The 14,270-nt window shown below is 43.0% G+C and overlaps 1 protein-coding gene across 1 annotated transcript; it reads right to left on the minus strand.

Moving 5' to 3' along the window:
- Nucleotides 1-305: 305 nt before the first annotated feature.
- Nucleotides 306-12,179, minus strand: NIT2 (nitrilase family member 2). Its single transcript, XM_010395905.4, has 10 exons — nucleotides 12,092-12,179; nucleotides 10,037-10,155; nucleotides 7,596-7,716; nucleotides 7,387-7,475; nucleotides 5,366-5,459; nucleotides 4,316-4,390; nucleotides 3,815-3,893; nucleotides 3,068-3,166; nucleotides 1,968-2,023; nucleotides 306-1,550 (listed from the first exon to the last, which is right to left on the minus strand). The coding sequence occupies exons 1-10, from the start codon at nucleotides 12,117-12,119 to the stop codon at nucleotides 1,462-1,464; spliced, it is 849 nt and encodes a 282-aa protein (XP_010394207.1). The 5' UTR covers nucleotides 12,120-12,179; the 3' UTR covers nucleotides 306-1,461.
- Nucleotides 12,180-14,270: the final 2,091 nt, after the last annotated feature.

Raw genomic sequence — 14,270 nt, forward strand, 5'->3', positions numbered from 1 at the left:
GTGCAAACCAAAAACACCTGCTGCTATAGATAATGCCACCGAGTGGAATGGTGGGACCTAGCTTTTGAGGGGAAGCATGCATCAGGGCTTGGCTGAGCATTTATTTTTGTTTATAAAATACACACTAAGCTCATTGCAGAGAAGCCAAAATAATGTTGAAAAGAAAAACCAACCAAAAAAACCCACCAAACAAAAAAACTATGGGAAGAGGAGGATTGCTGAACACCAATAAAAGGTAAGATGGTTTGGGGGGAAATGTGGTTAGCTAGAGCAAGACAAAACCTTCTCTCCCTCCCACTTCTGTATTTTGAAATCTCTTTTAGCCTTACTGCTGTTCAATGCTGCTGGAAAACTAAAAGCTTATCAGTGAAGGCTGGTGAGTTCCTTTTTTTTTTTTTCCATCCCCAGGAATAAAAAGCGTAACTTGTAAATTCCTTTTACATTAAAAGATGTTGCCCTTCTAAGAAAAAAAAACCAAAACCAAAAGTGCAACATGCTTGGCTGGTTTTCAGTATTTTAAAGCCATTGTTCACAATCAGTTTGTTAGTCTCCAGCAAAAGCAGCACAGTAAGGAATGTATTCTCTGCAGTGGATAGGAGCTGCACGTGGTAGCAAAAACACATTCAAACATTGAGCAGTCTTCTGGGAGACTGTGGGCAGAAGGACTTAGCAGTGCAACAAGCCCCTCAGGCTTTTCAGGCAGCAGAATTAAAACCCACTCAAAAATTCTATTAAGGAAGCAGTATGGAGAGCAAAGGTGTGGCAACATGTGAATTATTGTACCAACACAGTAACCCATGTCACTTCAGCAATGAGCAGGATTTGCCATAAGGAGAATTTAATGCTTATATCCAGGCAAGACTCATAACCAAACACTGTTACAGATTCTTCTATAGTAGCAGCTCTGTCTGGCAGCTTCTTGCGGTGTCCCGAGTAGTGCAGAGCGGAATTGGGCCTGTTTTGCTCAGTGTGTTAAATTTTAAGCTTTCCAAGTTAGAATTAGGGCATTCAAGGACCCTAGTTAAGACATGTACATCTAAAAAGGACAGAGTGAGAAGAGTCGTGCTTCATGATTTTCTGATAATTACTGAAAAATTCATAATACCAAAGCTGACTTGAGAGGGAGTTTCAGAGAACAAGATTTCCATTCCTGTGTTCCACAAAAAAGCCCTCAAAAGGTAACTAAAACATTATGATGCATAAAAATCAATCACTGCTGTGTTCAACTGATTTCATCTCCACCTTTATGCTAGCTGTAAAATACTATGAAATACTTAAGTATGAGAGGAGATATAAAAGTTGTGTTTGAATAATTTTAGAATTGCACCAAGTTTTTTTGTTACATGGTAGTTTCTTAACCGGCACACTGGCAGTAAATTGTGGAGCAACTACTAAGGAAATCCTTCCAAAGATGAAGGCAACAGCCATTGTGACAGCTGAACCCTCCCTCTTCACTCAGCTTCACTTCTTCATCTCTACACCATAGAGATCACAACGCTTCTGGCTTAAAATAGGAATTTGTTGACGTATTTCTGCAAGTTTCTTTAGATCTGCAGGGGAGAAGAAAAGAGTTAAGAGAACAGCAGGCAAAAAAGAAAGCTCCTGACTTGCTCTGAGGTAAGACAGGGAAAATAGCAGCTTTGATGGAGATTGGGCTTGGAGGGCACTACAAGTGAGCAGCCAGGGCTAAAGGAAGCCTCAGCTTTGCTGTATCCTAAGGTGGCACCTTGTTGCTAAGGTAGCGAACTGGAAGGGTACAGCTATAGAGTATTGTGTATAGAACAGCACAGCCAAGTGCTGCTTGTCCTTGCTTTAACCTAGCAAAGGTGGACAGGGCAGAGGAACACTGCATCATCTGTAGTTGCATGTGTAAGGCCACAGACTTAAAAAAACTGTCTCTCCTTAGTGTCATGACCTGTACTCAAGAAAAAAAAGTGGGGAAAAAACCAAAACAACTTTTCCCTTACCTATATCTGTGTATACAACTGTTTCCTCAGCCCCAGCTTTCGCTATGACTTCACCCCTGAAAAATTAAGCACATTTGTTCACAGGATTAACACACTGGTCTCAAGGCATCAGTCCACTTGCTGCTGTTTGTACAAAAAGGAGTTCCTACCCTTGCTGCCTACAGCTGTAAAGACAGGTCTGTCCTAAAAATAACATCATAATCCGTAAGTCTGGCATGATGGAAATGGCTTCCAGGCTTTATATATGGCACATTTTATATGTAACATGTACATACTTAACATAAGTGTTCTTCAAAGATCAAGAACCATGGTAAAAGCCACTCTGAGAACCAGTGCCTGTGAGCATGCGACACACCTCAAGGGGAAAGGAACAACCACATTGGCAAAGATGAACACTTTCTCCTTTGAAGATCCTACTGGCTTTTAATAGCAGTGTACTTTTAAGTCTGCATGAACTACTGAACATGATTTATCATGTCTCCCACAAAGTGTTTTGTCACTGCTTTCATCATACAAAGTTAAAAGCTCAAGGCATGGACAAAGTTTTTCTTACTCTGCAGTCATCTGGAAGAGAATTGTCAGTAGATTTACCTGGAAGAAAAACAACTGCCTGAAGATTTGGTCACTTCTACTTCCTGTGCACCTGCCTGACTTCTGCTCAAGTCAGAATCTCTCTTCTCTAGCTGAAGACATTCTTCTTGTTCTTTCTCATGTCAAAGCAGGGCTGTTCTTTGAGGAAATGAGATACTTCTGTGTGAGCTGTTTAAGATGGTTTGGTTCTACACAGAGAACTACCATGTACATATAATTGACTGAACTTCACGAACAGGTTGACAAGGTCAGCAGTTCAACTAATGCTAAATCCTAGTACTAAGTAGCATCTTTACTACCAAAATGAATACATACTCCCAACTTTCTTGTTTTTCAGTTTGACTGTTTTAAATGATGATTTTGACAATGTAGGCTCAAGTTTCATGTACTTTTTACCAAGAATTTGCACTTTTAAGAGTAGATGGAAATGTAGGATTGAAGTTGACTGTCAAGTAAAATATTTTTTTAACCAAAAAAAAGGGTGCTGTTTTTTATTTTACTGAACTCACCATGGATTTACTACAGTGCTGTGTCCCCAGGCAACATACGATGCTTTTTCATCTCTAGCAGGAGATACAGCAGCTACATAGAGTTGATTATCAACAGCTCTGTGTTCACAGAAAGATGAAGGAAGGGAGGGAAAAAGTGAGAATTGTTTTTCATAATACCATTTAATTAAGCAGAAGAGAAAGAATCCACTCTGAAGGACAAGCTATATATCCTCTAAATGACTAGCCAAAACTGTGAATGATACAAAGGTCAGAGAAAGAAGAGCCTGGAAAGACAAGTCTCTAGCACCTGGCTGCAGAGTTAGTGCATAGAGTATCATGTAATTCACAGGTTCATTCAGTATGTAGCAAAATTGACTGAAGCTGACCAAATGAATAAATAATACTGCATTCAGGAATCTCAGTCTAGTTCTACCTGTAATAATACACTGCCCAAACAGTTACTGGCTCTTCTCTCTAGAAAATGGGTGTGAAGGGTGCTTATAGAGCCATGGGAAAAAGTCCTTGAAAGGGCATAACAGGGGCTGGCAGGAGTAAAGGCTTCTCGAGAATTTCCTGCTTTTCTCCTTGACAGTAAAATCATTTTGGTGTCCCATGCAAGGCTTGAGGGATGGTACAGCTCCAATGGCAGAGTGGCCCTGCAGCACCACTTCTGATGCCCAGGTGTCATTTGGAACACAAGGAAGTTCAGTTCCATGCACCAGAACTCCTCTAGAACAGGAGGATAAGCTGTTACTGTGATCTTACCGTCCCCTTTGTAAGAGTTCCCAATGAGCTGGTCCTGTTGTCATGTTAAAAGCCCCTGGATATATCAGCAGCTGGCAACCTTTGTTAAGAGACAATTAGAACCCAAGCATCATTAAGGGGAGATGGTTTACTCTAGAGTGGCCCTTCACATTGAAACCCAAGGTGAGGTTTCTTTCAATACTTCCCAGCCTCTGCCCAAAATGGAACCAGACAGAGCCTGTCCCTGCATAACACAGTTACATCAGCCAAGAGCTGCTGTGGGGATATTCCCAACTCCATCACTCCACCACCAAATGTGGATCAGGAAGTGATGGTTACTTTACTCCATGAGAGGAGTCACTCATGTGAGTAAGAGTCTTGGCCACAGGATGCATTTTGTGTTACTGGCTGGGGATAAGAATGCCCGATCACAGGGATCACCCAGCACGTACCACCCAGAAACAGCCCTGCCTATGCCTGGCCTTAGGGCTGACCTTGCTCAATTAGGTGACCCAGCCTCACCTTTCTGGCCATAGATTTGAGCCATCTCAGCAAATCTCATATCGTAGCAGATGCCCAGGCCCACTTTGCAGTATGCTGTTCTCAAAACACAAGAGACAGAAGTCGTATCACTAGCACAAGAACACAAAAGCAGTCACAAGACTCCCTGTAGCCATCCTGCCAACTGTTATTTTACAGGGCTCACAGCAACAGCAGGAGCTATATTTAAATGTGTGTCCAACAAGCACTGGCTCTTGGTGAGGGAGAATTCATGTTCAATGATAAGAGAAAGACTGTGAGAAGTAGTCTTATCTACCCTTTAAGAACAGCCATTTTCACGAAATCATGTTGTATCAGGTCTTTGTGTAACATATTCCTCTCTCATTTAGCTGCAATTTTTTCAATTATTTCCTTTACAAGAAAAGAAAGCATTCCTTGCTTTTCATGGAGTAAAAATACAGTCATGTACTTTCTTAGAGCATGCACATTGCAAGGAGAAAGTGACTGTGGCAGATAAGACTCTTTGGAGAGCTCAGTAAACACACTGTCAGTTTTTGAGCAATATGGGGCAGGGAAGAGTAGGTATTTTGCTTTTTTTATCTGATGTAGTTGATTCAAGAAGGCTAGAATGGGATTTCTGATTTAGTTAATTGTTTCCATTATTGTATTATCTTCACATGAAGCCATGTAGCAGTGTAGCTGTTACATACATTCTTTTCTAAACCATGTTTTGTAAGAACCATTTTCAAACTGTAACTGCTACAAAAAAATACAGTCACTTCTCTCTAACAAATCAATAGGACCATTATTTAATAAAGGCAAGTGGAGTGATGTATGTTTCAACCCTTTCTACTCCTCTGTCCTTTTGCAACCACATTGCCTTTTTAAAAGTTTCAGAAGTGACCCAAACACTTGAGGCAAACTTAAATTATATTTGCCATGGTTATCAAAAGCCCAATCTGATAGTCTAAAAATCCACTGCTGGGAAGGAGGAGGGGGAAGAGAACTCCAGAGTAACTGTAGTGTTACTATAGTAGAGCTCCTTAAAGAGAGGGCTTGTCTTGTACTCACGTGTGTCAAACATGGAGAAACTATTCCCTGGACTCAGTGTTTCAGACTCTTTGAACTGTATCTTCCCAGGAACGTTAATGTCAAACAAATGAACCTGCAATAATACTGTGATTAATAACAATTAATAACAATTGCTCTGCTTGGTATTTAAGCCTCTTTAGGCATGTGTTTTCTACTGTTATCTAGACTACTCTTTCGTCAGGATCCAACATAAACATTACTGCTTAAGATTGTTAGATCCCTCAAAGACGATTTAAAGCATTTTCTTCTTTACAGAAATACATGTCTATAGTTGCAAATACCTGCAAAACAGCTAGATGTCTTGATCTAATTATTGGTCTCTAACATTTGAGTCCCATTCCTGCAAAACTTCCCAAGAAAATACCTTCACCAAGTCATAAAGCTCCCATTACTTCAGCTATGTAGGTTCCTCTGAGAGCCTGGAGCAGTCTTTATCCCTCCCTTGCCAGAGTCTTTATCCCACCTTGAAGGTGGTGTTCCTGACTGGAGCTTCCTAACAACAGAGCTGGTTTTATTTTATTATTTGTTCATACTTAGTACAAGCCTGCACTCATTCTACAAACAACTCCTGGGCTTGCAGACTGGTGTGCTGTGACAGGTGAAAGGCAACACAGAGCTGCACAAGGTGAACTAGTAAGTGAAGCTAATGTAGAATCAGCAAACAGAATAAATGGATACCTGCACCACCAAGGTATTTTGCACCACCTCATTTGTTCCAAGTAACCCTGCATTCTCTTTCTGGCTTATCCTTGAGAGAAATAAGCTTTGTTCACTCATGGAGTGATCCCTGTGTGCACAGTCCCATGAACAGGAACTGACTCTGGAGTTACAAACGGGAGGAGTTTTCCAGAAGGTACAAAGCAATGCTGAGGTGGAAGATGACAGTAAGCAAACATCTACCACAAACAGCAGCAACAGCTTAACTGTGGAACTTGGACTTAGCACAGAGTGTGTAAAGAACAGTATTTATTATAACAGAAGGACTAAATCCATTGGAAAGCTGAGGGAAAATCCCGATCCCGTTCAAGTGGCACTGTGTTTTAGACTGAGGCCAAAGTACAGAGATAACTGAGTTGGATCAGGTTTTAGTTTTCATCATGGTTTTCCCAGCATATGAGTGTGCCAGTTTGGCCAAATTTAGAAATATATCCTCTGAGAGAAGGCAGGTCACCACCCCTCCCCCACCAGGTTCAGGAAAGAATAAATTTTCCTCAAAGGAAAGTGAAGGAGGTAAGACTATTTATTTTAACAAACACACGGGAAAAGGAAAATAATGCTAAATGATAAAATCTTTCACTGTGGAGAAAAAACCTGGGAAAGTGTTAAGAGTCCTCCCTTTGGTCTCCTTGGAGCTGGGGCTTGGCCCAGGGCCAGGCCCTCTGTGCTTGGTGGAAAGTCCTCCCGATGTGTTCTGATATTGAAGCAGTCCACAGAAAAAGGGAAAAAATCCAAAATTCCAGGGAAGGAAAAAAAACTTCAATTCTCAGTCTCCCTTTGGAGAAAAAGAAGCTGAAATTGGCCAGAAGCTGACAGGGAAGCCACAAGCCCAGCGCCTCCTCCCTTCCCCGCCGCAGCTGGGAAAAAAAAGTCACTATCTCTGTGTGACCTTGAACAAGCTGCAAACTGCTTTGAAAAAGTTTTGCTCAGTTTTTCCTTCCTCCTCTCAGGCTCAGTTTAAAGGCATAGAAAGGCACAAGAATTAATTTCTAGGCATAGGGCAGAGATATGGGATACACATCATAAAGTCACCCCAAGACAATGAGGAAACCCAATTATACCTTCTAGTATTTTGTCATCCTTATCCAGAACAAATTTATGACCACCTTTTGAAGTGGTGTTTACATGCCCCAAATAAAAGTTACATGAAATTTCATGGGTGATGGTGCACAACTTATTATTAATGCAAGATTCTACTAATTTATATCACCTTTAAGCATAGATGAAATAATTCATGCAACACTGCTGAGAAAACTTTTCAAAACAATATTCTGCCATCTTACCTTCCTATGCTTTGCCAACAGAGCACCATCAGGCCCAAAGACAGTACATGTATTATAGAGCTTTCCACCATCCTCTTCTGGAATGGATCCTTTGTAAAGGTGAGAACAGAGATTTCCCCCACTGTATTATTTATGTAATTTTGATCCAATGGCAGTAATAAACATTGCCCATTTTTCCTCCAGTGAGATGGTCACTAAGAGTAAACTACCTCCAATGAGATATATGCCGCACTCCTTTGCAACTTCTGACAGCTTTTGTGTTGATTCCCCAGGGATCTTCTCTGCATACTCCTTAAAATATTGGGTTCCATATGGAGAATTGAAGCATTCCTAGAATTAGATGGGGAAAAAAAAAGCTAAAATTCAGTAACACCACTACAACGAGATGTACCTAAATTTTCAAACTCCTCTCTAACAATGTTCTCAAACAACCTTTAGTTACAGGAGTTTAGTTTATAGGAGCTCCGTAAGCAAATCAGAAAATGTCAGGAAGGCCAGAGAGACTTGAACAATCGTTGAAAATACAAGAGGTGTGTTTGTGGAGTGCATGTCAAACAGAACATGAGCTAGGACTATCATGCAAGCTATAAGGCTAGCACATTCACTGCTCTGGGCTTAGCAATAGCACAAGGGATGCTCACATTAGAATGAGAAGCCAAGTTCCACCCAGCTCATTTGACAAGTTACAAGCTCAATAGATCCTCTCAAATTTGTGAAATGCTCATGCTCATCCACAGCCCATGATTTCTTAATTTTTAAAACAGCATTTGCAAAAGCATGCATTTCTTAAAATTACTTTGTGTTTTTCTAAAACACTCCTTTAAACACTATTTCCTCACAACTGAACAGTGTCCTCCATCTTCGGCCCTAGTTAAAGATTTGCTATCCCTCAGAACCAGCCATGTAATCTTTACACAGATTAACAGAATGCTTAAACTAAGTGGCCCAGTGGTATTTGAGATGCCCAAGACATCAGGAACCTTCACTCTGCATTACACTTGCCAGCTCTGTGAGGACGTGAGACACCCCACCCAACGCTTTTTTGTCCCCTGAAGGAGTGCAGCTGGAGGCCACAGATAGGCTATCAGCAGCAACTGATGGCAGCAACTTCTCTTCTGTGAGAAAGGGACTCCTAGCCCAGACATCTGCCTCCACCGTCCCCTTTGCTCATCAGAAGTGACAAACACACCCCCACCCCCGCAAAGAAAAAAGGAGGAAAAAAAAAATCAAGCTGTGATTAGCACAATAAACATTTCTGCTTCATCTGCTCAAGCAAACTTTTAACAACGGAGGTAGGTTCTACTGAACTGGAATGAATGAACCCAAGCTGGAAGGGGCTTTTTTTCCCCTTATACAGGCACTAGGCCAGCAGGTACCAGCTAACTCACAGCACAATCTGTAGATGGAAGAAGCAGAAGGGAAGTCTCTGCAGGCTGTCAAAATGAGCTTCCCAAGCTCTTGAAATCTGGGCTGAACCTCAAAGAAGTGAAAGCAAAGCCAGACGCCTCCATCTTCATATATTCAGTGTGAGTTACTTTTCTTCATATAAAGTTATTAAAACAAACAACGATCCCCCAAAGAAACAAAACAGAAGGAAGAGAATATTTCATGCCCATGTCCTAATGCCAATACAAAATGTATCTCCCAAAACTCTATGAAATACCTCATCCGTGTTTGACAACTTGTATTCTAAAAGCATAAATTATTGTTGGCAAAGCAAGTATCTCAACTAAATAAGTCTGGAAAATTCAGTGTTTGTGCACATGACGAAACCAGTAAATAACAGGTAATCTCTACATAGGAGGCTCAGGCAGAACACTGAATGGTCACATTTGCAACACAAGAACCATGTCAGAGGAGCTGGGAAGGTTGCTCAATGCTTCCCCCATGACAGCAGGAGAGAAAACATTCTGTGTGTAAAACTGAGACTCAAAGTTCATCCAGAGATGAACTTTGCACTCCAGTGTCAGACGCTGCAGGGCACAGGAGTAACACAAGTACTCCCATGAAGAGAGGAGAAAAGCTCAAAGCTGCACTGGGAAGGACACCCTGTTGCCAGCACACCCATTGTGTGAAAATTCAGCAAAGTAATCATGGCTGACGCTAAAAAAATAAGTCAGAAGTGATTGATAATTTAAAGTGGCTATTTAAGTTTCCACACATAGAAGTCACAAGAGAAATATGTCTTAATCATAATTCAGCCCAAATGACCTGCTGGAAATATGTCTGTTTTGTTTCTCATGTATTGTTCCTTACAGCAAAGAGAGTTACTGTGTACTTGTCTTCTTTCACCTCCACGTCAACATTCTTTAGCTGAAAGTCACCTTTTTCTACACTTCTTCAGCAAAAATTCAAACTACAATCATTTACATGAATTCAGAATATATCAATGATGGAACTGCCTAGGACTTAAACCAGCAAAAAATTTACCAGAATCTTATACTACAAAAAAGGTCAACCTGTTGTTTTTTTCCCTTTTCATTCTCCCACCTTTTAGTGTGCTGCTAGATACAACCCCTGGGATTTTTTCATTTTTATTTTGAAGCTTCATACAGGGAGAAAGAGGAATATATAATGCATTGATAACACTAGAAAAAGGTTTTGAAGGGTTTGAGGCGTAAGTGCTAAGTAGGCCATGATCTTTACTCACAGGTAGAGCCACAAGTTTTGCTCCTTTAGCTGATGCTTCTCTCACCAGTCCACAGGCTCGCTGGAGATTATCTGATTTAGCAGCAGATACATGAAGCTGGATAAGAGCAAGGCGGAAGGCTGATGGCAGAAAAGAATTAATTCATCAGAATTCCCCCAGGAAACTCTTCCAAATTTAAATTCAGTATCAAGCATTGAAGAAAACAAATGAGTTAATATATAAACATATATACAAACCACTACCAACTCATTCTGCAGCCTATTTATGACTCTGGAAACAGTCTCTTAACACAGGGAGAGCATCAAAACCCAGGATTGTTAACAGCCACCACCCTGCAAAGATCTCAGAGCTCCTGTGCCAGCAACAGCCAGTCCATGCTCCAGGGGAAGGGGCCATGTTACAGAAAGGGAGAGCACAGGTCCCTCCAGCCCCTCCTGCCCAGGCTGCTGCACACTGGGAGCCCATCTTATTGCTGCACACGTCACCTGATGAGCGCTGCAAGTCCTAATATGCCACTAGCACACTAAAGGACTGGAAAATCCCAAGAGCACCAAATAAAGGAATTGTTTGCTTTTATCCCTCAATTCACACCTAGTCTGGGAAATGGCTATAAAAGCCAAGACAGGTTAACATCTTTCTGATCATTTCTTAGCAATCTGGTTTCTGGCAAAGTTGCAAGTGTTACCAACAGTTTCCACACCCACTAAGCAGGATATTTCATTTGCAGGCTCTCTGAGTACCCAAGTTTTTTGCACACCCCTTGGGACTACCTTCCATGAATCTCCAAGTACCCCAGGTTGTAGGAAAACACACCCTGATCAAGTAGAACTGTTTCCTTTAAAACAAAGAAACCAACCAACCAACCAACCCACCCTCTCTGGCTTTACAAAGAAAAATATCCCAGTTTCATAGTACCTCTCCTGTCTGGGAAACTCCCTGATCATACAGTCAAAGATCACAATAGGAAAAAGAAAAATCTGGAAGCAACACAGTCCCTGTGGTCAGGGAAACTGGGAGAGCTGATTCAAGTGAAGATGAGACTGGGTCAGGAGCAGTCGAGATACATCTTTTTTCCTACTTAATTCTCACTTCATTAACTAAGCAGCTAATTTCTAGAGGTTACAAAAATGATTAACTGCTCCCCTTGCCACTCTTCATGTAAGAGACTTTTACTATTGGGTCTAAAGAGCAAACAAAGCTTATCTGGCACTCTGAACAGATGTAACTATAGTTTCCAGACCCAGAGAACCATACTAGGGATCTGTCAGAAACTTCCCAGTATTTGTGGAATGTCTCTCAGTTCAGAGAAGTTGGGCACTTAAAAATTTACATTTCAGCGTAAAAGAAAAAAAGAAAAAAGTGCACCATCTACTAGGAAAAAATCCTGTAATGTTTAAAACACTAGGAAACGTAATTAATTAATTGATCTTATTTTCCCCATGTCTCAGGTTTGCAGTTTGTTAAGGTGCAAAACTGAAGCTCACCCACAACAGAACTGACGTATTTGTGCGACAGCTTCGTTTACAAACATTCAGAGGCGGAAGTAATAGAAATGCAGAGAAATGTGCAGCAGTGCTGTAGAGAGAGACCTCTGCTCCCAGCCTTGACCAGCTGCCTCAAAAACTTCTTTAAAAGCAATTCTCAGGATAAGCCGAAAGCAATGTAGGCCACAACCAGGTAAAAGCCTATCAGAGTAAAACAACGGTTCACATTTCTACCACTACATTACAAAACACGCTTGGTTTTGTTTCTAAACACGGCAAGCGAAGCACGCCCGGTTTGTTCGCAATTCTTGACGAGCTGACCCCTGCAGGGCGAGCGCTGCAACCCGGTCTGTGCCCAGCGGAGCGCCAGGGCAGCTCTTCCCTGCACTGCTGCACACCCTCCACAGGCTCTGCCAGCGCCCAGCACCCAGGCCTTTCCCGGTCACGCCGGAGCCGGGGAGGCCGGGGAGGCGCGGGGTGCCGGGGACGAGCCCCTGTGGAGCCTTTCCCGGCCGGGCGGGAGGCCGGGATCGCGGGAGGAGAGAGAGGGACGGGGCAGGATCCCACTCACACGCCATAGCTCCGCCGGCCGCCCGCATTCCCGGCACCGCGCGGGCGGGGCGCGGCCCGCAGGGGCTGCCGGGACTCGCAGCGCCTGCCCCGGGCCCGGGGTTTGTTTAGGAGCAGCCTCGCACGGCCTTTCGCCAGCCGGGCTGGGGCCGTGACCCGCCTGCCGAGGGCACCGCGCACGGATGAGGCGCCCCTGCCCCGCCTGGCCTGCGAGGGTGGCAGCGAGAGGGCAGCGCTCCCCCGGGCCCGTTCAGCGCCGGCAGCAACAGCGGAGCCCCCGAGCTCCGGCTGTGCCGAGAGCCTCTTTGCCCTGCCCTGCGCAACAACCCCTGGCTGCCTTATGTCTGCTAAGGGCTCATCCCCAGGGACTGTAAACTGTACCAGTTTACAGGCAACTCATTCACCTGGGGCATGCACGTCTTTCTTTACAAGAACAGCATCTCCCAAGGTACAAACATCTCCACAGTGCTCCAATGTGGAGCAGTGTCCCGTTCTGGGCTCCTCAGTACAAGAAAGACAAGGATCTACTGGAGAGGGTCCAGTGGAGGGCACAAAGATAATCTGAGCATTTCTTATGAGGAGAGACTGTGGGAGCTGGGCCTGTTTAATCCAGAGAAGGGAAGACTGAGGGGGATCTCAATAACACATACAAATATCTCAAAGGCATTTGTCAAGAGGGTGGTGCCCGACTCTCTTCAGTGGTGCCCAGTGACAGGACGAGGAGCAATGGCCATAAACTAAAACACAAGAAGTTTCACCTCAACATGAGAAGGAATATCTTTACATTGAGGGTGGCAGAGCACTGGAACAGGTTGCCCAGTGGAGTCTCCCTTTCTGCAGACACTCCAAACGCACCTGGACAAGTTCCTGGGTCACATGCTCTAGGTGACCCTGCCTTGGCAGAGGCCTTGGACTAGATGAGCTCCAGAGGTCCTGTCCAACACTGACAATTCTGTGAAATCAACATGCTAAGTACCATGCTGCTCTTCCTTGGCTTTAAACACCAAGTGCTCCTCTTTACTCAGCACAAAACATTGCTGTCTCATGTACATATTTTCCAGCCTTGGGCATTTTAGAAGCACGTTTGTAGAACTGCAGATTGATGTTGTGTAGAGGCAGTGTTTCTCACACAAGATTATATCTGTAAGCTGAAAGCACATGACGGCAGGACAAGCAAAGATAGAATGGGTTACCCAGGGTGATCAATCTCTTACACACTTTCCCTTTCAGGAAACATGCAGAGAGATAAAGGACAGAAGTGCATAACCACCGTAAAATGCACAGCTACTACTGCTTGCAGCAATTACAAACCTTCCTTCAAACAGACAATGTTCAACCTGCCCCTTGGAGCAGTAAACCCTATCTGACCAAGCCAAATGATGGTAGAATGGGCAGTGCAGCAACCCTTAGCAGGCCTCCCTCTTTTTTACACACGCCCATGATGGCAGAAAGAGCATATACAACTTTTTTTTTTTTTTCCCCCAGACATCACACTTTGCATGGCTCCAGGTGCAAAGAACTGCTGTCTCCCAATTTCTTCCCAAATAAGAAAAAGAATAAAAAGTGAAGTATCATCCCTTCAAGGTGCAAAGCACAGGCCAAAAATCCACTTTCCCATGGGTCAGAGAGATGAAATCTATTTTTCAAGTTTCAAAACAAAAGTATCTGCAAGCACTAAGTATACCCAGTAGAAAAAGCTACATAGTACCACTCTTTTCCTTCCCCAAAGAGAAACTTTTCACACCTTCAGTATTATGCCTACATCAAAAAAGCTTATTTGACATGTTTTTGGAAGGAAAGGATACTACCACAGGTGAGACCCATGTGAAAGAGCTAACAGGAAAAGGCAATTAAAAAAATTGCAACTCTGCAGCCAACAGTATTTTTGGTGGGTAATACACGTAGAGTTCTTTACAAATTCTCATACCAATGCAAATCTAAAATAATTTGTGAGACAAGTGAAGAGTCATCAGTGAGCACAGAAGCACCAACTCTTGCTATGAAACAAAGGTAAGAGCTTTCATTTGGCAGAGAAGTTTACTCCAAGACTTTCTTTCCTACTCCAGACCTCATTTCTATCACTGCTGTGTCGTAACAACTGTCACCTTATATGCAACAATATACAGTGGTGCATGCAGAGTAAAACAAGAGCCTACACATCTCTAGCAAATAATTAAAAA

Source organism: Corvus cornix, chromosome 1 (genome assembly GCF_000738735.6).
Source record: "Corvus cornix cornix isolate S_Up_H32 chromosome 1, ASM73873v5, whole genome shotgun sequence".
NCBI classification, from domain to species: domain Eukaryota; kingdom Metazoa; phylum Chordata; class Aves; order Passeriformes; family Corvidae; genus Corvus; species Corvus cornix.